Source organism: Rana temporaria, chromosome 5 (genome assembly GCF_905171775.1).
Source record: "Rana temporaria chromosome 5, aRanTem1.1, whole genome shotgun sequence".
In the NCBI taxonomy this organism is placed as follows: domain Eukaryota; kingdom Metazoa; phylum Chordata; class Amphibia; order Anura; family Ranidae; genus Rana; species Rana temporaria.
In genome coordinates this window covers 428785113-428807010 of record NC_053493.1, presented here as the reverse complement: position 1 = coordinate 428807010, position 21898 = coordinate 428785113, and the positions used below count along the sequence as shown (strand labels likewise).

General features: G+C 58.9%; 1 protein-coding gene across 1 annotated transcript; it reads left to right on the top strand.

The window, feature by feature from the left end:
• Nucleotides 1–3205: 3205 nt before the first annotated feature.
• Nucleotides 3206–3752, top strand: TMUB1 (transmembrane and ubiquitin like domain containing 1; the record flags this gene model as incomplete). Its single annotated transcript, XM_040355458.1, is given in 1 exon segment — nucleotides 3206–3752. A coding segment is annotated over 1 exon segment (336 nt), but the record flags the coding sequence as incomplete, so codon positions are not given.
• Nucleotides 3753–21898: the final 18146 nt, after the last annotated feature.

Here is a 21898-nt window from a genome sequence, read left to right as displayed (position 1 = left end):
GTTGGGTATTGGAGGGGTGTATTGCGTGGTGCACCCGGGAATCATTGGGGTGATAGTCCACGTTGGGTATTGGAGGGGTGTATTGCGTGGTGTACCCGGGAATCATTGGGGTGATAGTCCACGTTGGGTATTGGAGGGGTGTATTGCGCGGTGTACCCAGGAATCATTGGGGTGATAGTCCACGTTGGGTATTGGAGGGGTGTATTGCGTGGTGTACCCGGGAATCATTGGGGGGATTAATGGTCCACGTTGGGTATTGGAGGGGTGTATTGCGTGGTGTTCCCGGGAATCATTGGGGTGATAGTCCACGTTGGGTATTGGAGGGGTGTATTGCGTGGTGTACCCGGGAATCATTGGGGTGATAGTCCACGTTGGGTATTGGAGGGGTGTATTGCGTGGTGTACCCGGGAATCATTGGGGGGATAGTCCACGTTGGGTATTGGAGAGGTGTATTGCGTGGTGTACCCGTGAATCATTGGGGTGATGGTCCACGTTGGGTATTGGAGGGGTGTATTGCGTGGTGTACCCGGGAATCATTGGGGGGATTAATGGTCCACGTTGGGTATTGGAGGGGTGTATTGCGTGGTGTACCCGGGAATCATTGGGGTGATAGTCCACGTTGGGTATTGGAGGGGTGTATTGCGTGGTGTACCCGGGAATCATTGGGGTGATTAATGGTCCACGTTAGGTATTAGAGGGGTGTATTACGTGGTGTACCCGGGAATCATTGGGGTGATAGTCCACGTTGGGTATTGGAGGGGTGTGTTGCGTGGTGTACCCGTGAATCATTGGGGTGATAGTCCACGTTGGGTATTGGAGGGGTGTATTACGTGGTGTACCCGGGAATCATTGGGGTGATAGTCCACGTTGGGTATTGGAGGGGTGTATTGCGTGGTGTACCCGGGAATCATTGGGGTGATAGTCCACGTTGGGTATTGGAGGGGTGTATTGCGTGGTGTACCCGGGAATCATTGGGGTGATAGTCCACGTTGGGTATTGGAGGGGTGTATTGCGTGGTGTACCCGGGAATCATTGGGGTGATAGTCCACGTTGGGTATTGGAGGGGTGTATTGCGTGGTGTACCCGGGAATGATTGGGGTGATAGTCCACGTTGGGTATTGGAGGGGTGTATTGCGTGGTGTACCCGGGAATCATTGGGGTGATAGTCCACGTTGGGTATTGGAGGGGTGTATTGCGTGGTGTACCCGGGAATCATTGGGGTGATAGTCCACGTTGGGTATTGGAGAGGTGTATTGCGTGGTGTACCTGGGAATCATTGGGGTGATAGTCCACGTTGGGTATTGGAGAGGTGTATTGCGTGGTGTACCCAGGAATCATTGGGGGGATTAATGGTCCACGTTGGGTATTGGAGGGGTGTATTGCGTGGTGTACCCGGGAATCATTGGGGTGATAGTCCACGTTGGGTATTAGAGGGGTGTATTGCGTGGTGTACCCGGGAATCATTGGGGTGATAGTCCACGTTGGGTATTGGAGAGGTGTATTGCGTGGTGTACCTGGGAATCATTGGGGTGATAGTCCACGTTGGGTATTGGAGAGGTGTATTGCGTGGTGTACCCAGGAATCATTGGGGGGATTAATGGTCCACGTTGGGTATTGGAGGGGTGTATTGCGTGGTGTACCCGGGAATCATTGGGGTGATAGTCCACGTTGGGTATTGGAGGGGTGTATTATGTGGTGCACCCGGGAATCATTGGGGTGATGGTCCACGTTGGGTATTGGAGGGGTGTATTACGTGGTGTACCCGGGAATCATTGGGGTGATAGTCCACGTTGGGTATTGGAGGGGTGTATTACGTGGTGTACCCGGGAATCATTGGGGTGATAGTCCACGTTGGGTATTGGAGGGGTGTATTACGTGGTGTACCCGGGAATCATTGGGGTGATAGTCCACGTTGGGTATTGGAGGGGTGTATTGCGCGGTGTACCCAGGAATCATTGGGGTGATAGTCCACGTTGGGTATTGGAGGGGTGTATTGCGTGGTGTACCCGTGAATCATTGGGGTGATAGTCCACGTTGGGTATTGGAGGGGTGTATTGCGTGGTGTACCCAGGAATCATTGGGGTGATAGTCCACGTTGGGTATTGGAGGGGTGTATTGCGTGGTGTACCCGTGAATCATTGGGGTGATAGTCCACGTTGGGTATTGGAGGGGTGTATTGCGTGGTGTACCCAGGAATCATTGGGGGGATTAATGGTCCACATTGGGTATTGGAAGGGGTGTATTACGTGGTCTACCCGGGAATCATTGGGGTGATAGTCCACGTTGGGTATTGGAGGGGTGTATTGCGTGGTGTACCCGGGAATCATTGGGGTGATAGTCCACGTTGGGTATTGGAGCGGTGTATTGCGTGGTGTACCCGGGAATCATTTGGGTGATAGTCCACGTTGGGTATTGGAGGGGTGTATTGCGTGGTGTACCCGGGAATCATTGGGGTGATAGTCCATGTTGGGTATTGGAGGGGTGTATTGCGTGGTGGACCCGGGAATCATTGGGGGGATAGTCCACGTTGGGTATTGGAGGGGTGTATTGCGTGGTGTACCCGGGAATCATTGGGGTGATAGTCCACGTTGGGTATTGGAGGGGTGTATTGCGTGGTGTACCCGGGAATCATTGGGGGATTAATGGTCCACGTTGGGTATTGGAGGGGTGTATTGCGTGGTGTACCCGGGAATCATTGGGGTGATAGTCCACGTTGGGTATTGGAGGGGTGTATTGCGTGGTGTACCCGGGAATCATTGGGGTGATAGTCCACGTTGGGTATTGGAGGGGTGTATTGCGTGGTGTACCCAGGAATCATTGGGGTGATAGTCCACGTTGGGTATTGGAGGGGTGTGTTGCGTGGTGTACCCGGGAATCATTGGGGTGATAGTCCACGTTGGGTATTGGAGAGGTGTATTGCATGGTGTACCCGGGAATCATTGGGGGGATAGTCCACGTTGGGTATTGGAGGGGTGTATTGCGTGGTGTACCCGGGAATCATTGGGGTGATAGTCCACGTTGGGTATTGGAGGGGTGTATTACGTGGTGTACCTGGGAATGATTGGGGTGATAGTCCACGTTGGGTATTGGAGGGGTGTAATGCGTGGTGTACCTGGGAATCATTGGGGTGATAGTCCACGTTGGGTGTACCCGGGCATTTTGTGGGTGACTGATCATTTGTTCCTTTTCTTCTTCCAGGACACAGTTTCCCGGGCAGGAGGGCCACGTCCGTCTCATCTATCAGGGGCAGCTTCTTCGGGATGATTCACGGACTGTGGCGTCTCTTCAGCTGACGGACGGCTGTGTGGTGCATTGTCACATCTCCCAGCATGCCGCTTCCCCCGGACAGAGCAGTGGGGACCTTCCCGTGGTTCCTCTGAACATTGGCACCTTCCTGGTTCCTTTATTAGTCTTCATTTTAGCCTTATTGTGGTACTGCCAGTTCCAGTACCCTGATATATTCACTGCCACAGCCACTGTGTGCCTGGGAGCCATCACTCTGCTGGTCATCGTCATAACGTTTGCCACGTCCCGAGGATAGGAGACCTTCCTTCTCACTTGTGCCACGCGTGTCCTTCCACGGGGATTAGACTTACCTTCCCCTAGCAGGGTGACCACGTCCCGAGGATAGGAGGTTCAATGACTGAAAAAACCTTCTCACTTGTGCCACGCGTGTCCTTCCCCCAGCAGGGTGACCACGTCTCGTGAGATCTGTGGCTTCTTCACGTCAATAAACATCTGTCAGTTCCTGAGCCGCTGTGTGTGATGAGTTCACTCTAAAAGTGCAGAATTTTCTTAGGTTATTATGGTCCGGCCTACGGAGGCTGACCATGTCCGGCCTACGGAGGCTGACCATGTCCGGCCTACGGAGGCTTACCATGTCCGGGTGTCATGTCTCTTCAATGCTACAATAATAGAATTGAGACCATCCAGATCCACTGACCCAGGGTTCTCCCGAGACCATCCAGATCCACTGACCCAGGGTTCTCCCGTGACCATCCAGATCTACTGACCTAGGGTTCTCCCGAGACCATCCAGATCCACTGACCCAGGGTTCTCCCGAGACCATCCAGATCCACTGACCCAGGGTTCTCCCGTGACCATCCAGATCCACTGACCTAGGGTTCTCCCGAGACCATCCAGATCCACTGACCCAGGGTTCTCCTGAGACCCTCCAGATTCACTGACCCAGGGTTCTCCCGAGACCCTCCAGATCCACTGCCCCAGGGTTCTCCCGTGACCATCCAGATCCACTGACCCAGGGTTCTCCCGAGACCGTCCAGATCCACTGACCCAGGGTTCTCCTGAGACCATCCAGATCCACTGACCCAGGGTTCTCCCGAGACCCTCCAGATCCACTGACCCAGGGTTCCCCCGAGACCATCCAGATCCACTGACCCAGGGTTCTCCCGAGACCATCCAGATCCACTGACCCAGGGTTCTCCCGAGACCATCCAGATCCATTGACCCAGGGTTCTCCCGAGACCATCCAGATCCACTGACCCAGGGTTCTCCCGAGACCATCCAGGTCCACTGACCCAGGGTTCCCCCGAGACCATCCAGATCCACTGACCCAGGGTTCTCCCAAGACCATCCAGATCCACTGACCCAGGGTTTCCCCCGAGACCGTTCTGATCCACTGACCCAGGGTTCTCCTGAGACCATCCAGATCCACTGACCCAGGGTTCTCCCAAGACCATCCAGATCCACTGACCCAGGGTTTCCCCCGAGACCGTTCTGATCCACTGACCCAGGGTTCTCCTGAGACCATCCAGATCCACTGACCCAGGGTTCTCCCGAGACCATCCAGATCCACTGACCCAGGGTTTTCCCCCGAGACCATCCAGATCCACTGACCCAGAGACCATCCAGATCCACTGACCCAGGGTTCTCCCGAGACCATCCAGATCCACTGACCCAGGGTTTTCCCCCGAGACCATCCAGATCCACTGACCCAGAGACCATCCAGATCCACTGACCCAGGGTTCTCCCGAGACCGTTCTGATCCACTGACCCAGGGTTCTCCTGAGACCATCCAGATCCACCGACCCAGGGTTCTCCCGAGACCATCCAGATCCACTGACCCAGAGACCATCCAGATCCACTGACCCAGGGTTCTCTCGAGACCGTTCTGATCCACTGACCCAGGGTTCTCCCGAGACCGTCCAGATGCATTGACCCAGGGTTCTCCCGAGACCGTCCAGATCCACTGACCCAGGGTTCTCCCGAGACCGTCCAGATCCACTGACCCAGGGTTCTCCCAAAACCATCCAGATCCACTGACCCAGATCCACTGACCCAGGGTTCTCCCAAAACCATCCAGATCCACTGACCCAGGGTTCTCCCGAGACCATCCAGATCAACTGACCCAGGGTTCTTCCATGACCATCCAGATCCACTGCCCCAGGGTTCTCCCAAGACCGTTCTGATCCACTGACCCAGGGTTCTCCCGAGACCATCCAGATCCACTGACCCAGGGTTCTCCCGAGACCATCCAGATCCACTGACCCAGGGTTCTCCCGAGACCGTCCAGATCCACTGACCCAGGGTTCTCCCGAGACCGTCCAGATCCACTGACCCAGGGTTCTCCCGAGGCCGTCCAGATCCACTGACCCAGGGTTCTCCCGAGACCATCCAGATCCACTGACCCAGGGTTCTCCCGAGACCCTCCAGATCCACTGACCCAGGGTTCTCCCGAGACCGTCCAGATCCACTGACCCAGGGTTCTCCCGAGACCATCCAGATCCACTGACCCAGGGTTCTCCCGAGACCATCCAGATCCACTGACCCAGGGTTCTCCTGAGACCGTCCAGATCCACTGACCCAGGGTTCTCCCGAGACCGTCCAGATCCACTGACCCAGGGTTCTCCCGAGACCATCCAGATCCACTGACCCAGGGTTCTCCCGAGACCGTCCAGATCCACTGACCCAGGGTTCTCCCGAGACCATCCAGATCCACTAACCCCATGACCATCCAGATCCACTGACCCAGGGTACTCTGGAGACTATCAGGTCCACTTGCCCCATGTCACCCATAAACTATTCATATTGACATATTTCCAGTGGTCACGGCATTCCTCCCGAGCGTCCCGATGTCTGACCTCCTCCCTGAGCATCCCGTATCTGACCTCCTCCGCGAGCGTCCCGAAGTCTGACCTCCTCCGCGAGCGTCCCGAAGTCTGACCTCCTCCGCGAGCGTCCCGAAGTCTGACCTCCTCCGCGAGCGTCCCGAAGTCTGACCTCCTCCCCGAGCGTCCCGAAGTCTGACCTCCTCCCAGAGCGTCCCGTGTAGGACCTCCTTCCCGAGCGTCCCGATGTCTGACCTCCTCCCTGAGCGTCCCGATGTCTGACCTCCTCCCCGAGCGTCCTGATGTCTGACCTCCCTGAGCGTCCCGATGTCTGACCTCCTCCCCGAGCGTCCCGATGTCTGACCTCCCCGAGCGTCCCGATGTCTGACCTCCTCCCTGAGCGTCCCGATGTCTGACCTCCTCCCCGAGCGTCCCGATGTCTGACCTCCTCCCCGAGCGTCCCGATGTCTGACCTCCTCCCCGAGCGTCCCGATGTCTGACCTCCTCCCCGAGCGTCCCGATGTCTGACCTCCCCGAGCGTCCCGATGTCTGACCTCTTCCCCGAGCGTCCCGATGTCTGACCTCCTCCCTGAGCGTCCCGTGTAGGACCTCCTTCCCGAGCGTCCCGATGTCTGACCTCCCTGAGCGTCCCGATGTCTGACCTCCCCGAGCGTCCCGATGTCTGACCTTCTCTCCGAGCGTCCCGATGTCTGACCTCCTCCTGAGTGTCCCGATGTCTGACCTCTTTCCCGAGCGTCCCGTGTCTGACCTCCTCCCCAAGCGTCCCGTGTCTGACCTCTTCCCCAAGGGTCCCGATGTCTGACCTCCCCGAGCGTCCCGATGTCTGACCTCCTCCCCGAGGGTCCCGATGTCTGAACTCTTCCGCGAGGGTCCCGATGTCTGACCTCCTCCTGAGTGTCCCGATGTCTGACCTCCTCCCCGAGCATCCCGATGTCTGACCTCCCCCCCGAGGGTCCCGATGTCTGACCTCCTCCCCGAGGGTCCCGATGTCTGACCTCCTCCCCGAGCGCCCCGATGTCTGATCTCCTCCCCGAGCGCCCCGATGTCTGACCTCCTCCCCAAACGTCCCGATGTCTGACCTCCTCCCCGAGCGTCCCGATGTCTGACCTCTTCCCCGAGCGTCCCGTGTCTGACCTCCTCCCCGAGCGTCCCATGTCTGACCTCCTCCCCGAGCGTCCCGATGTCTGACCTCCTCCCCGAGGGTCCCGATGTCTGACCTCCTCCCCGAGCGTCCTGTGTCTGACCTCCTCCCCGAGGGTCCCGATGTCTGACCTCCTCCCCGAGGGTCCCGATGTCTGACCTCCTCCCCGAGCATCCCGATGTCTGACCTCCCCCCCGAGGGTCCCGATGTCTGACCTCCTCCCTAAGCGTCCCGTGTCTGACCTCCTCCCCGAGGGTCCCGATGTCTGACCTCCCCGAGCCTCCCGATGCCTGACCTCCTCCCCGAGCGTCCCGTGTCTGAACTCCTCCCCGAGGGTCCCGTGTCTGACCTCCTCCCCGAGGGTCCCGATGTCTGACCTCCTCCCCGAGCGTCCCGTGTCTGACCTCCTTCCCGAGGGTCCCGATGTCTGACCTCCTCCCCGAGGGTCCCGATGTCAGACCTCCTCCCCGAGGGTCCCGATGTCCGACCTCCTTCCCGAGGGTCCCGATGTCTGACCTCCTCCCCGAGCGTCCCGATGTCTGACCTCCTCCCCGAGCGTCCCGTGTCTGACCTCCTCCCCAGCGTCCCGTGTCTGACCTCCCCGAGGGTCCCGATGTCTGACCTCTTCCCCGAGCGTCCCGTGTCTGACCTCCTCCCCAGCGTCCCGTGTCTGACCTCCTCCCCAGCGTCCCGTGTCTGACCTCCTCCCCGAGGGTCCCGCTGTCTGACCTCCTCCCCGAGGGTCCCGCTGTCTGACCTCCTCCCCGAGCGTCCCGCTGTCTGACCTCCTCCCCGAGCGTCCCGATGTCTGACCTCCCCGAGCGTCCCGTGTCTGACCTCCTCCCCAGCGTCCCGTGTCTGACCTCCTCCCCGATGGTCTCGATGTCTGACCTCCTCCCCGAGGGTCCCGATGTCTGACCTCCTCCCCGAGGGTCCCGATGTCAGACCTCCTCACCGCGAGGGTCCCGATGTCCGACCTCCTCCCCGAGGGTCCCGATGTCCGACCTCCTTCCCGAGGGTCCCGATGTCCGACCTCCTTCCCGAGGGTCCCGATGTCTGACCTCCTCCCCGAGGGTCCCGATGTCTGACCTCTTCCCCGAGCGTCCCGATGTCTGACCTCCTCCCCGAGCGTCCCGATGTCTGACCTCCTCCCCGAGCGTCCCGATGTCTGACCTCCTCCCCGAGCGTCCCGATGTCTGACCTCCTCCCCGAGCGTCCCGATGTCTGACCTCCTCCCCGAGCGTCCCGATGTCTGACCTCCCCGAGCGTCCCGATGTCTGACCTCCTCCCCGAGCGTCCCGATGTCTGACCTCCTCCCCGAGCGTCCCGATGTCTGACCTCCTCCCCGAGCGTCCCGATGTCTGACCTCCTCCCCGAGCGTCCCGATGTCTGACCTCCTCCCCGAGCGTCCCGATGTCTGACCTCCTCCCCGAGGGTCCCGATGTCTGACCTCCTCCCCGAGGGTCCCGATGTCTGACCTCCTCCCCGATGGCCCCGATGTCTGACCTCCTCCCCGATGGTCCCGATGTCTGACCTCCTCCCCGAGGGTCCCGATGTCTGACCTCCTCCCCGAGGGTCCCGTTTCTGACCTCCCCGAGCGTCCCGATGTCTGACCTCCTCCCCGAGCATCCCGATGTCTGACCTCCTCCCCGAGGGTCCCGATGTCTGACCTCCCCGAGCGTCCCGATGTCTGACCTCCTCCCCGAGGGTCCCGTGTCTGACCTCCTCCCCGAGCGTCCCGATGTCTGACCTCCCCGAGCGTCCCGATGTCTGACCTCCTCCCCGAGCATCCCGATGTCTGACCTCCTCCCCGAGGGTCCCGATGTCTGACCTCCCCGAGCGTCCCGATGTCTGACCTCCTCCCCGAGGGTCCCGTGTCTGACCTCCTCCCCGAGCGTCCCGATGTCTGACCTCCCCGAGGGTCCCGATGTCTGACCTCCTCCCCGAGGGTCCCGATGTCTGACCTCCTCCCCGAGGGTCCCGATGTCTGACCTCCTCCCCGATGGCCCCGATGTCTGACCTCCTCCCCGATGGTCCCGATGTCTGACCTCCTCCCCGAGGGTCCCGATGTCTGACCTCCTCCCCGAGGGTCCCGTTTCTGACCTCCCCGAGCGTCCCGATGTCTGACCTCCTCCCCGAGCATCCCGATGTCTGACCTCCTCCCCGAGGGTCCTGATGTCTGACCTCCCCGAGCGTCCCGATGTCTGACCTCCTCCCCGAGGGTCCCGTGTCTGACCTCCTCCCCGAGCGTCCCGTGTCTGACCTCCTCCCCGAGCGTCCCCTGTCTGACCTCCTCCCCGAGCGTCCCGATGTCTGACCTCCTCCCCGAGCGTCCCGCTGTCTGACCTCCTCCCCGAGCGTCCCGATGTCTGACCTCCTCCCCGAGCGTCCCGATGTCTGACCTCCTCCCCGAGCGTCCCGATGTCTGACCTCCTCCCCGAGCGTCCCGATGTCTGACCTCCTCCCCGAGAGTCCCGTTTCTGACCTCCCCGAGCGTCCCGATGTCTGACCTCCTCCCCGAGCATCCCGATGTCTGACCTCCTCCCCGAGGGTCCCGTGTCTGACCTCCTCCCCGAGCGTCCCGATGTCTGACCTCCCCGAGCGTCCCGTGTCTGACCTCCTCCCCGAGCGTCCCGTTTCTGACCTCCTCCCCGAGTGTCCTGCGTCTGACCTCCTCCCTCTGTAGTGGAGTACGTGGCTCCCCTCCTCAGTGTAAATAACAGACACAGTTTTTGAAGTTCTTTATTTAAATGAGGCTCCTGCCGTGTTTATCTGTTGGCATTCACGATGGCCACCAACCCGCCAAAAAAAAAGAAACCTCCTGACACGCGTCCCTTCCTGGTACTTCATTTCCATTGGATGACAGGAAAGGGGCGGGGGTCTCCTGGGTGACCATATATGGTAATGTCTAATGATGTCACCTGGGAGACCCCGCCCATTTGTTTATAACAGCTGTCGTTCAGTGGCAGTGAAATGCCCTTCCCCCCCTGGTCTGCATGCTTGGATAAGGGTCTGGTATGGCCCTCCCCCAAACCATTTTTTTGTGTGCGGGTGTTCCCCGATTAAAGCAGACCCTCATCCAGGATAAGGTGGTATAGAGGAATGGAATGAAGAGGTCGGGAACGCTCATTTACTGGCAGACATACTTTGTAGATGTCACTGCTGTTTGGTGTATTGGTCCACAGGTGGGGGCAGGGTCCCCCCATGGGTCACACCACAGGTGGGGCCAGGGTCCCCCCATGGGTCACTCCACAGGCGGGGGCAGGGTCCCCCCATGGGTCACACCACAGGTGGGGGCAGGGTCCTCCCATGGGTCACTCCACAGGTGGGGGCAGGGTCCCCCCCATGGGTCACTCCACAGGCGGGGGCAGTGTCCCCCCATGGGTCACTCCACAGGCGGGGGCAGGGTCCCCCCATGGGTCACACCACAGGTGGGGGCAGTGTCCCCCCATGGGTCACTCCACAGGCGGGGGCAGTGTCCCCCCATGGGTCACTCCACAGGCGGGGGCAGTGTCCCCCCATGGGTCACTCCACAGGCGGGGGCAGGGTCCCCCCATGGGTCACACCACAGGTGGGGGCAGTGTCCCCCCATGGGTCACTCCACAGGCGGGGGCAGTGTCCCCCCATGGGTCACTCCACAGGCGGGGGCAGTGTCCCCCCATGGGTCACTCCACAGGCGGGGGCAGGGTCCCCCCATGGGTCACTCCACAGGCGGGGGCAGTGTCCCCCCATGGGTCACTCCACAGGCGGGGGCAGGGTCCCCCCATGGGTCACACCACAGGCGGGGGCAGGGTCCTCCCATGGGTCACTCCACAGGCGGGGGCAGGGTCCCCCCATGGGTCACACCACAGGTGGGGGCAGTGTCCCCCCATGGGTCACTCCACAGGCGGGGGCAGTGTCCCCCCATGGGTCACTCCACAGGCGGGGGCAGTGTCCCCCCATGGGTCACTCCACAGGCGGGGGCAGTGTCCCCCCATGGGTCACTCCACAGGCGGGGGCAGGGTCCCCCCATGGGTCACTCCACAGGCGGGGGCAGGGTCCCCCCATGGGTCACTCCACAGGCGGGGGGCAGTGTCCCCCCATGGGTCACTCCACAGGCGGGGGCAGGGTCCCCCCATGGGTCACACCACAGGCGGGGGCAGGGTCCTCCCATGGGTCACTCCACAGGTGGGGGCAGGGTCACGCCACAGGTGGGGGCAGGGTCCCCCCATGGGTCACTCCACAGGTGGGGGCAGGGTCCCCCCATGGGTCACTCCACAGGCGGGGGCAGGGTCCTCCCATGGGTCACTCCACAGGTGGGGGCAGGGTCCCCCCATGGGTCACTCCACAGGTGGGGGCAGGGTCCCCCCATGGGTCACTCCACAGGTGGGGGCAGGGTCCCCCCATGGGTCACTCCACAGGCGGGGGCAGGGTCCTCCCATGGGTTTTATATTTTTAATGTTTCACTTTAAGCTTTATTAAAATCTCGTCTCTCTGCCAACTAGAATTGGAAAATAAATGTTTTGGTACATCTCTGCTCTCCTTTCCCCTCTGCTCTCCTTTCCCCTCTCTGCTCTCCTTTCCCCTCTCTGCTCTCCTTTCCCCTCTCTGCTCTCCTTTCCCCTCTCTGCTCTCCTTTCCCCTCTCTGCTCTCCTCCCCCTCTCTGCTCTCCTTTCCCCTCTCTGCTCTCCTTTCCCCTCTCTGCTCTCCTCCCCCTCTCTGCTCTCCTTTCCCCTCTCTGCTCTCCTCCCCCTCTCTGCTCTCCTCTCCCCTCTGCTCTCCTCTCCCCTCTCTGCTCTCCTCCCCCCTCTCTGCTCTCCTTCCCCCTCTCTGCTCTCCTTCCCCCTCTCTGCTCTCCTCTCCCTCTCTGCTCTCCTCTCCCCTCTCTGCTCTCCTCTCCCCTCTCTGCTCTCCTCCCCCCTCTCTGCTCTCCTTTCCCCTCTCTGCTCTCCCTTCCCCCTCTGCTCCCCTTTCCCCTCTCTGCTCCCCTTTCCCCTCTCTGCTCCCCTTTCCCCTCTCTGCTCCCCTTTCCCCTCTCTGCTCTCCTTTCCCCTCTCTGCTCTCCTTTCCCCTCTCTGCTCTCCCTTCCCCCTCTGCTCTCCTTTCCCCTCTCTGCTCTCCCTCCCCCCCTGCTCTCCCTTCCCCTCTCTGCTCTCCTTTTCCCCTCTCTGCTCTCCCTTCCCCTCTCTGCTCTCCTTTCCCCTCTCTGCTCTCCTTTCCCCTCTCTGCTCTCCTTTTCCCCTCTCTGCTCTCCTTTTCGCCTCTCTGCTCTCCTTTTCGCCTCTCTGCTCTCCTTTTCGCCTCTCTGCTCTCCTTTTCCCCTCTTTGCTCTCCTTTCCCCTCTCTGCTCTCCTTTTCCCCTCTCTGCTCTCCTTTTCCCCTCTCTGCTCTCCTCTCCCTGCTCTCCTCTCCCCTCTCTGCTCTCCTTTTCCCCTCTCTGCTCCCCTTTCCCCTCTCTGCTCCCCTTTCCCCTCTCTGCTCCCCTTTCCCCCTCTCTGCTCCCCTTTCCCCCTCTCTGCTCCCCTTTCCCCCTCTCTGCTCTCCTCTCCCCTCTCTTCTCTCCTTTCCCCTCTCTGCTCTCCTCTCCCCTCTCTGCTCTCCCTTTCCCCTCTCTGCTCCCCTTTCGTTTCCCCCTCTCTGCTCGCCTTTACCCTCTCTTCTCTCCCTTTCCCCTCTCTTCTCTCCCTTCCCCCTCTCTGCTCTCCTTTGCCCTCTCTGCTCTCCTTTGCCCTCTCTGCTCTCCTTTGCCCTCTCTGCTCTCCTTTCCCCTCTCTGCTCTCCCTTTCCCCTCTCTGCTCTCCCTTTCCCCTCTCTGCTCTCCTTTCCCCTCTCTGCTCTCCTCCCCCTCTCTGCTCTCCTTTCCCCCTCTCTTCTCTCCCTTTCCCCCTCTCTGCTCTCCTTTTCACTCTCTGCTCTCCTTTGCCCTCTCTGCTCTCCTTTGCCCTCTCTGCTCTCCTTTCCCCTCTCTGCTCTCCCTTTCCCCTCTCTGCTCTCCTCCCCCCTCTCTGCTCTCCTCCCCCCTCTCTGCTCTCCTTTCCCCCTCTCTTCTCTCCCTTTCCCCCTCTCTGCTCTCCTTTTCACTCTCTGCTCTCCTTTTCACTCTCTGCTCTCCTTTTCGCTCTCTGCTCTCCTTTCCCCTCTCTGCTCTCCTTTTCGCTCTCTGCTCTCCTTTCCCCTCTCTGCTCTCCTTTCCCCTCTCTGCTCTCCTTTTCCCCCTCTCTGCTCTCCTTTTCACTCTCTGCTCTCCTTTTCACTCTCTGCTCTCCTTTTCACTCTCTGCTCTCCTTTTCGCTCTCTGCTCTCCTTTCCCCTCTCTGCTCTCCTTTCCCCTCTCTGCTCTCCTTTTCCCCTCTCTGCTCTCCTTTTCACTCTCTGCTCTCCTTTTCGCTCTCTGCTCTCCTTTTCGCTCTCTGCTCTCCTTTTCGCTCTCTGCTCTCCTTTCCCCTCTCTGCTCTCCTTTTCACTCTCTGCTCTCCTTTTCCCCCTCTCTGCTCTCCTTTTCCCCCTCTCTGCTCTCCTTTTCACTCTCTGCTCTCCTTTCCCCCTCTCTGCTCTCCTTTTCACTCTCTGCTCTCCTTCCCCCTCTCTGCTCTCCTTTCCCCCCTCTCTGCTCTCCTTTTCACTCTCTGCTCTCCTTTTCACTCTCTGCTCTCCTCTCCCCTCTCTTCTCTCCTTTCCCCTCTCTGCTCTCCTCTCCCCTCTCTGCTCTCCCCTCCCCTCTCTGCTCTCCCTTTCCCCTCTCTGCTCCCCTTTCGTTTCCCCCTCTCTGCTCTCCTTTTCCCCTCTCTGCTCTCTTTTCCCCTCTCTGCTCTCCCTTTCCCCTCTCTGCTCTCCCTTTCCCCTCTCTGCTCTCCCTTTCCCCTCCTCTCTGCTCTCCCTTTCCCCTCTCTGCTCTCCCTTTCCCCTCTCTGCTCTCCTTTCCCCTCTCTGCTCTCCTCCCTCCTCTCTGCTCTCCTTTCCCCTCTCTGCTCTCCTCCCTCCTCTCTGCTCTCCTCCCTCCTCTCTGCTCTCCTTTCCCCTCTCTGCTCTCCTCCCTCCTCTCTGCTCTTCTCCCTCCTCTCTGCTGTCACCATATTGTAGGATGTCCTGTCATTGGATGGATTCCCACAGGTGAAGGTCGGGGTTCTCCAAACTTTCTAAATAAAGGGCCAGTTTAATGTTCTTCAGACTTCAGGGGGCCGAACTGTGCCCATCGGGAGTGGGAGGGACTGTGCCCATCGGAAGTGGGAGGGACTGTGCCCATCGGGAGTGGGAGGGACTGTGCCCATCGGGAGTGGGAGGGACTGTGCCCATCGGGAGTGGGAGGGACTGTGCCCATCGGGAGTGGGAGGGACTGTGCCCTTCGGGAGTGGGAGGGACTGTGCCCATCGGGAGTGGGAGGGAGTGTGCCCATCGGGAGTGGGAGGGAGTGTGCCCATCGGGAGTGGGAGGGACTGAGCCCATCGGGAGTGGGAGGGACTGTGCCCATCGGGAGTGGGAGGGACTGAGCCCATCGGGAGTGGGAGGGACTGTGCCCATCGGGAGTGGGAGGGACTGTGCCCATCGGGAGTGGGAGGGACTGTGCCCATCGGGAGTGGGAGGGACTGTGCCCTTTGGGAGTGGGAGGGACTGTGCCCTTCGGGAGTGGGAGGGACTGTCCCCATCGGGAGTGGGAGGGAGTGTGCCCATCGGGAGTGGGAGGGACTGAGCCCATCGGGAGTGGGAGGGACTGTGCCCATCGGGAGTGGGAGGGACTGAGCCCCATTGTTGTCATTGGGAGGAATGGTGCCCCATGGGTTGGATAAAAGCAAGCAGAGGGCCGCCTCCGGCCCCTGGGCCACAGTTTGGCATCCCTAGATCAGTGACCTCCATACAATTAGGGGTTCACCCTTCAGGGGTATATGGACGGAGGTCATCCCTGGCTTTCCTCGGGGTGTCTGTATCAGGAGGCGTGGCCTCGGCACAGCTGTAAGTTCCATATGAAGCCCGGGCCCCGGGGGACTCACAGCTGGGCCAATGAGTGTATAAGGTGGCCGAGGGGAAGGGGTCCCAGTGGGCAGGTGGTGGGAATAGACTGGAGACCCGCGTGTCCCCTCAGGAGCAGGTTGTTACTTTCTCCCAGTAGGTAATGTTGGGCCCCTCAGCCATTAACCCCCGTCCAGTAAAACCAGAGGTGGGGGGCAGTTTGGAAAGGGGCCCCCAGCGGTGCAGACAGTGAGGTGGCTCCCGGTGCAGAGCCCGATGGGCCTACAGGGACAAGGACACCCCCTGAGGGGGTCCCACAGCCCTGGACCCGGAAAGCTCTCTGTGGTCTGCAAGGCACCACAATGCCCAGATGGCCAGGCTAACCCTACACATCCGGTCCAGGGGCTCCAGGGGGTCCGGGTATTCCAGGGGAGTTCGGGTATTCCAGGGGAGTTCGGGTATTCCAGGGGCTCCGGGTATTACAGGGGCTCTAGGTATTACAGGGGGTCCGGGTATTACAGGGCTCCAGGTATTACAGGGGGTCCGGGTATTACAGGGGCTCCGGGTATTCCAGGGGGGTCCGGGTATTACGGGGGGTCCGGGTATTACAGGGGGTCTGGGTATTACAGGGGGTTTGGGTATTCCAGGGGGGTCCGGGTATTACAGGGGCTCCGGGTATTACAGGGGGTTTGGGTATTACAGGGGGGTCCGGGTATTAACGGGGGTCCGGGTATTACAGGGGGTTTGGGTATTCCAGGGGGGTCCGGGTATTACAGGGGGTCCGGGAATTCAAGGGGGTCTGGGTATTCCAGGGGCTCCGGGTATTACAGGGGCTCCGGGTATTACAGGGGCTCCGGGTATTACAGGGGGTCCGGGTATTACAGGGGCTCTGGTTATTCCAGGGGGTTTGGGTATTACAGGGGCTCCGGGTATTACAGGGGCTCCGGGTATTCCAGGGGGTCCGGGTATTCCAGGGGGTCCGGGTATTCCAGGGGGTCCGGGTATTACAGGGGCTCTGGGTATTCCAGGGGGTCCGGGTATTACAGGGGCTCCGGGTATTATAGGGGGGTTTAGGTATTACAGGGGGTTTGGGTATTACAGGGGCTCCGGGTATTACAGGGGGGTTTAGGTATTACAGGGGGTCCGGGTATTACAGGGGCTCCGGGTATTCCAGGGGGTCCGGGTATTCCAGGGGGTCCGGGTATTCCAGGGGGTCCGGGTATGACCTCCAAATCCAGGCTGAGGAAGATCTTCATTACAGTGGAGGAAGAAAGGAAAGCCAGAAAAAAATGGATCTTCTGCAGAGCGAATTCCTTCTGTGACACCAGCAAAAAAATGGAGGCGGGTTAGAGGAGGAGTTATATGGGGCGGGTTAGAGGAGGAGTTATATGGGGCGGGTTAGAGGAGGAGTTATATGGGGGCGGGTTAGAGGAGGAGTTATATGGGGCGGGTTAGAGGAGGAGTTATATGGGGCGGGTTAGAGGAGGAGTTATATGGGGGCGGGTTAGAGGAGGAGTTATATGGGGGCGGGTTAGAGGAGGAGTTATATGGGGCGGGTTAGAGGAGGAGTTATATGGGGCGGGTTAGAGGAGGAGTTATATGGAGGCGGGTTAGAGGAGGAGTTATATGGGGCGGGTTAGAGGAGGAGTTATATGGAGGCGGGTTAGAGGAGGAGTTATATGGGGGCGGGTTAGAGGAGGAGTTATATGGGGGCGGGTTAGAGGAGGAGTTATATGGAGGCGGGTTAGAGGAGGAGTTATATGGGGGCGGGTTAGAGGAGGAGTTATATGGGGGCGGGTTAGAGGAGGAGTTATATGGGGGCGGGTTAGAGGAGGAGTTATATGGGGGCGGGTTAGAGGAGGAGTTATATGGGGCGGGTTAGAGGAGGAGTTATATGGGGCGGGTTAGAGGAGGAGTTATATGGAGGCGGGTTAGAGGAGGAGTTATATGGGGGCGGGTTAGAGGAGGAGTTATATGGGGCGGGTTAGAGGAGGAGTTATATGGGGCGGGTTAGAGGAGGAGTTATATGGGGCGGGTTAGAGGAGGAGTTATATGGGGGCGGGTTAGAGGAGGAGTTATATGGGGGCGGGTTAGAGGAGGAGTTATATGGGGCGGGTTAGAGGAGGAGTTATATGGGGGTGGGTTAGAGGAGGAGTTATATGAGGCGGGTTAGAGGAGGAGTTATATGGGGGTGGGTTAGAGGAGGAGTTATATGGGGGCGGGTTAGAGGAGGAGTTATATGGGGCGGGTTAGAGGAGGAGTTATATGGGGGCGGGTTAGAGGAGGAGTTATATGGGGGCGGGTTAGAGGAGGAGTTATATGGGGGCGGGTTAGAGGAGGAGTTATATGGGGCGGGTTAGAGGAGGAGTTATATGGGGCGGGTTAGAGGAGGAGTTATATGGAGGCGGGTTAGAGGAGGAGTTATATGGGGGCGGGTTAGAGGAGGAGTTATATGGGGGCGGGTTAGAGGAGGAGTTATATGGAGGCGGGTTAGAGGAGGAGTTATATGGGGGCGGGTTAGAGGAGGAGTTATATGGGGCGGGTTAGAGGAGGAGTTATATGGGGCGGGTTAGAGGAGGAGTTATATGGGGCGGGTTAGAGGAGGAGTTATATGGGGCGGGTTAGAGGAGGAGTTATATGGGGCGGGTTAGAGGAGGAGTTATATGGGGCGGGTTAGAGGAGGAGTTATATGGGGCGGGTTAGAGGAGGAGTTATATGGGGCGGGTTAGAGGAGGAGTTATATGGGGCGGGTTAGAGGAGGAGTTATATGGGGGCGGGTTAGAGGAGGAGTTATATGGGGCGGGTTAGAGGAGGAGTTATATGGAGGCGGGTTAGAGGAGGAGTTATATGGGGCGGGTTAGAGGAGGAGTTATATGGGGGTGGGTTAGAGGAGGAGTTATATGGGGGCGGGTTAGAGGAGGAGTTATATGGGGGCGGGTTAGAGGAGGAGTTATATGGGGCGGGTTAGAGGAGGAGTTATATGGGGGCGGGTTAGAGGAGGAGTTATATGGGGCGGGTTAGAGGAGGAGTTATATGGGGGCGGGTTAGAGGAGGAGTTATATGGGGGCGGGTTAGAGGAGGAGTTATATGGGGGCGGGTTAGAGGAGGAGTTATATGGGGCGGGTTAGAGGAGGAGTTATATGGGGCGGGTTAGAGGAGGAGTTATATGGAGGCGGGTTAGAGGAGGAGTTATATGGGGGCGGGTTAGAGGAGGAGTTATATGGGGGCGGGTTAGAGGAGGAGTTATATGGAGGCGGGTTAGAGGAGGAGTTATATGGGGGCGGGTTAGAGGAGGAGTTATATGGGGCGGGTTAGAGGAGGAGTTATATGGGGCGGGTTAGAGGAGGAGTTATATGGGGCGGGTTAGAGGAGGAGTTATATGGGGCGGGTTAGAGGAGGAGTTATATGGGGCGGGTTAGAGGAGGAGTTATATGGGGCGGGTTAGAGGAGGAGTTATATGGGGCGGGTTAGAGGAGGAGTTATATGGGGCGGGTTAGAGGAGGAGTTATATGGGGGCGGGTTAGAGGAGGAGTTATATGGGGCGGGTTAGAGGAGGAGTTATATGGAGGCGGGTTAGAGGAGGAGTTATATGGGGCGGGTTAGAGGAGGAGTTATATGGGGGCGGGTTAGAGGAGGAGTTATATGGGGCGGGTTAGAGGAGGAGTTATATGGGGGCGGGTTAGAGGAGGAGTTATATGGGGGCGGGCTTACAGATTTTCCTCCATTTCCTGGAGGCAGCAATATAACCCGACTGTCCGGATTCTTCTCCCTTCATAAGAAATCTTCTCATCCAATCACTTCCTTTCTTCTCTGAATGTGACTCTTATCAGTCACATTGTTGTCACCTCTTCCTCTGAACTACAGAACACCTCCCTCTACATTCAGGAGGAGAGGGGAGATGTTCTGTAGTCTTGCCCCACGGTGATAACCCTGATCCTCCATAGATACAGTGCAGGAAGTGAGCGTTGTCACCCCGGGACAGGAAGTGTGTTACTGGCGGGATCACCACCCTGATCCTCCATAGATACAGTGCAGGAAGTGAGCGTTGTCACCCGAGGACAGGAAGTGTGTTACCGGCGGGATCACCACCCTGATCCTCCATAGATACAGTGCAGGAAGTGAGCGTTGTCACCCTGGGACAGGAAGTGTGTTACTGGCGGGATCACCACCCTGATCCTCCATAGATACAGTGCAGGAAGTGAGCGTTGTCACCCCGGGACAGGAAGTGTGTTACTGGCGGGATCACCACCCTGATCCTCCATAGATACAGTGCAGGAAGTGAGCGTTGTCACCCCGGGACAGGAAGTGTGTTACTGGCGGGATCACCACCCTGATCCTCCATAGATACAGTGCAGGAAGTGAGCGTTGTCACCCCGGGACAGGAAGTGTGTTACTGGCGGGATCACCACCCTGATCCTCCATAGATACAGTGCAGGAAGTGAGCGTTGTCACCCCGAGGACAGGAAGTGTGTTACTGGCGGGATCACCACCCTGATCCTCCATAGATACAGTGCAGGAAGTGAGCGTTGTCACCCCGAGGACAGGAAGTGTGTTACTGGCGGGATCACCACCCTGATCCTCCATAGATACAGTGCAGGAAGTGAGCGTTGTCACCCGAGGACAGGAAGTGTGTTACTGGCGGGATCACCACCCTGATCCTCCATAGATACAGTGCAGGAAGTGAGCGTTGTCACCCGGGGACAGGAAGTGTGTTACTGGCGGGATCACCACCCTGATCCTCCATAGATACAGTGCAGGAAGTGAGCGTTGTCACCCCGGGACAGGAAGTGTGTTACTGGCGGGATCACCACCCTGATCCTCCATAGATACAGTGCAGGAAGTGAGCGTTGTCACCCGAGGACAGGAAGTGTGTTACTGGCGGGATCACCACCCTGATCCTCCATAGATACAGTGCAGGAAGTGAGCGTTGTCACCCCGGGACAGGAAGTGTGTTACTGGCGGGATCACCACCCTGATCCTCCATAGATACAGTGCAGGAAGTGAGCGTTGTCACCCCGGGACAGGAAGTGTGTTACTGGCGGGATCACCACCCTGATCCTCCATAGATACAGTGCAGGAAGTGAGCGTTGTCACCCGAGGACAGGAAGTGTGTTACCGGCGGGATCACCACCCTGATCCTCCATAGATACAGTGCAGGAAGTGAGCGTTGTCACCCCGAGGACAGGAAGTGTGTTACTGGCGGGATCACCACCCTGATCCTCCATAGATACAGTGCAGGAAGTGAGCGTTGTCACCCGAGGACAGGAAGTGTGTTACTGGCGGGATCACCACCCTGATCCTCCATAGATACAGTGCAGGAAGTGAGCGTTGTCACCCCGGGACAGGAAGTGTGTTACTGGCGGGATCACCACCCTGATCCTCCATAGATACAGTGCAGGAAGTGAGCGTTGTCACCCCGGGACAGGAAGTGTGTTACTGGCGGGATCACCACCCTGATCCTCCATAGATACAGTGCAGGAAGTGAGCGTTGTCACCCGAGGACAGGAAGTGTGTTACCGGCGGGATCACCACCCTGATCCTCCATAGATACAGTGCAGGAAGTGAGCGTTGTCACCCGAGGACAGGAAGTGTGTTACTGGCGGGATCACCACCCTGATCCTCCATAGATACAGTGCAGGAAGTGAGCGTTGTCACCCCGGGACAGGAAGTGTGTTACTGGCGGGATCACCACCCTGATCCTCCATAGATACAGTGCAGGAAGTGAGCGTTGTCACCCCGAGGACAGGAAGTGTGTTACTGGCGGGATCACCACCCTGATCCTCCATAGATACAGTGCAGGAAGTGAGCGTTGTCACCCGAGGACAGGAAGTGTGTTACCGGCGGGATCACCACCCTGATCCTCCATAGATACAGTGCAGGAAGTGAGCGTTGTCACCCCGGGACAGGAAGTGTGTTACTGGCGGGATCACCACCCTGATCCTCCATAGATACAGTGCAGGAAGTGAGCGTTGTCACCCCGGGACAGGAAGTGTGTTACTGGCGGGATCACCACCCTGATCCTCCATAGATACAGTGCAGGAAGTGAGCGTTGTCACCCCGGGACAGGAAGTGTGTTACTGGCGGGATCACCACCCTGATCCTCCATAGATACAGTGCAGGAAGTGAGCGTTGTCACCCCGGGACAGGAAGTGTGCTACTGGCGGGATCACCACCCTGATCCTCCATAGATACAGTGCAGGAAGTGAGCGTTGTCACCCCGGGACAGGAAGTGTGTTACTGGCGGGATCACCACCCTGATCCTCCATAGATACAGTGCAGGAAGTGAGCGTTGTCACCCCGAGGACAGGAAGTGTGTTACTGGCGGGATCACCACCCTGATCCTCCATAGATACAGTGCAGGAAGTGAGCGTTGTCACCCCGGGACAGGAAGTGTGTTACTGGCGGGATCACCACCCTGATCCTCCATAGATACAGTGCAGGAAGTGAGCGTTGTCACCCGAGGACAGGAAGTGTGTTACTGGCGGGATCACCACCCTGATCCTCCATAGATACAGTGCAGGAAGTGAGCGTTGTCACCCCGGGACAGGAAGTGTGTTACTGGCGGGATCACCACCCTGATCCTCCATAGATACAGTGCAGGAAGTGAGCGTTGTCACCCGAAGACAGGAAGTGTGTTACTGGCGGGATCACCACCCTGATCCTCCATAGATACAGTGCAGGAAGTGAGCGTTGTCACCCGAGGACAGGAAGTGTGTTACTGGCGGGATCACCACCCTGATCCTC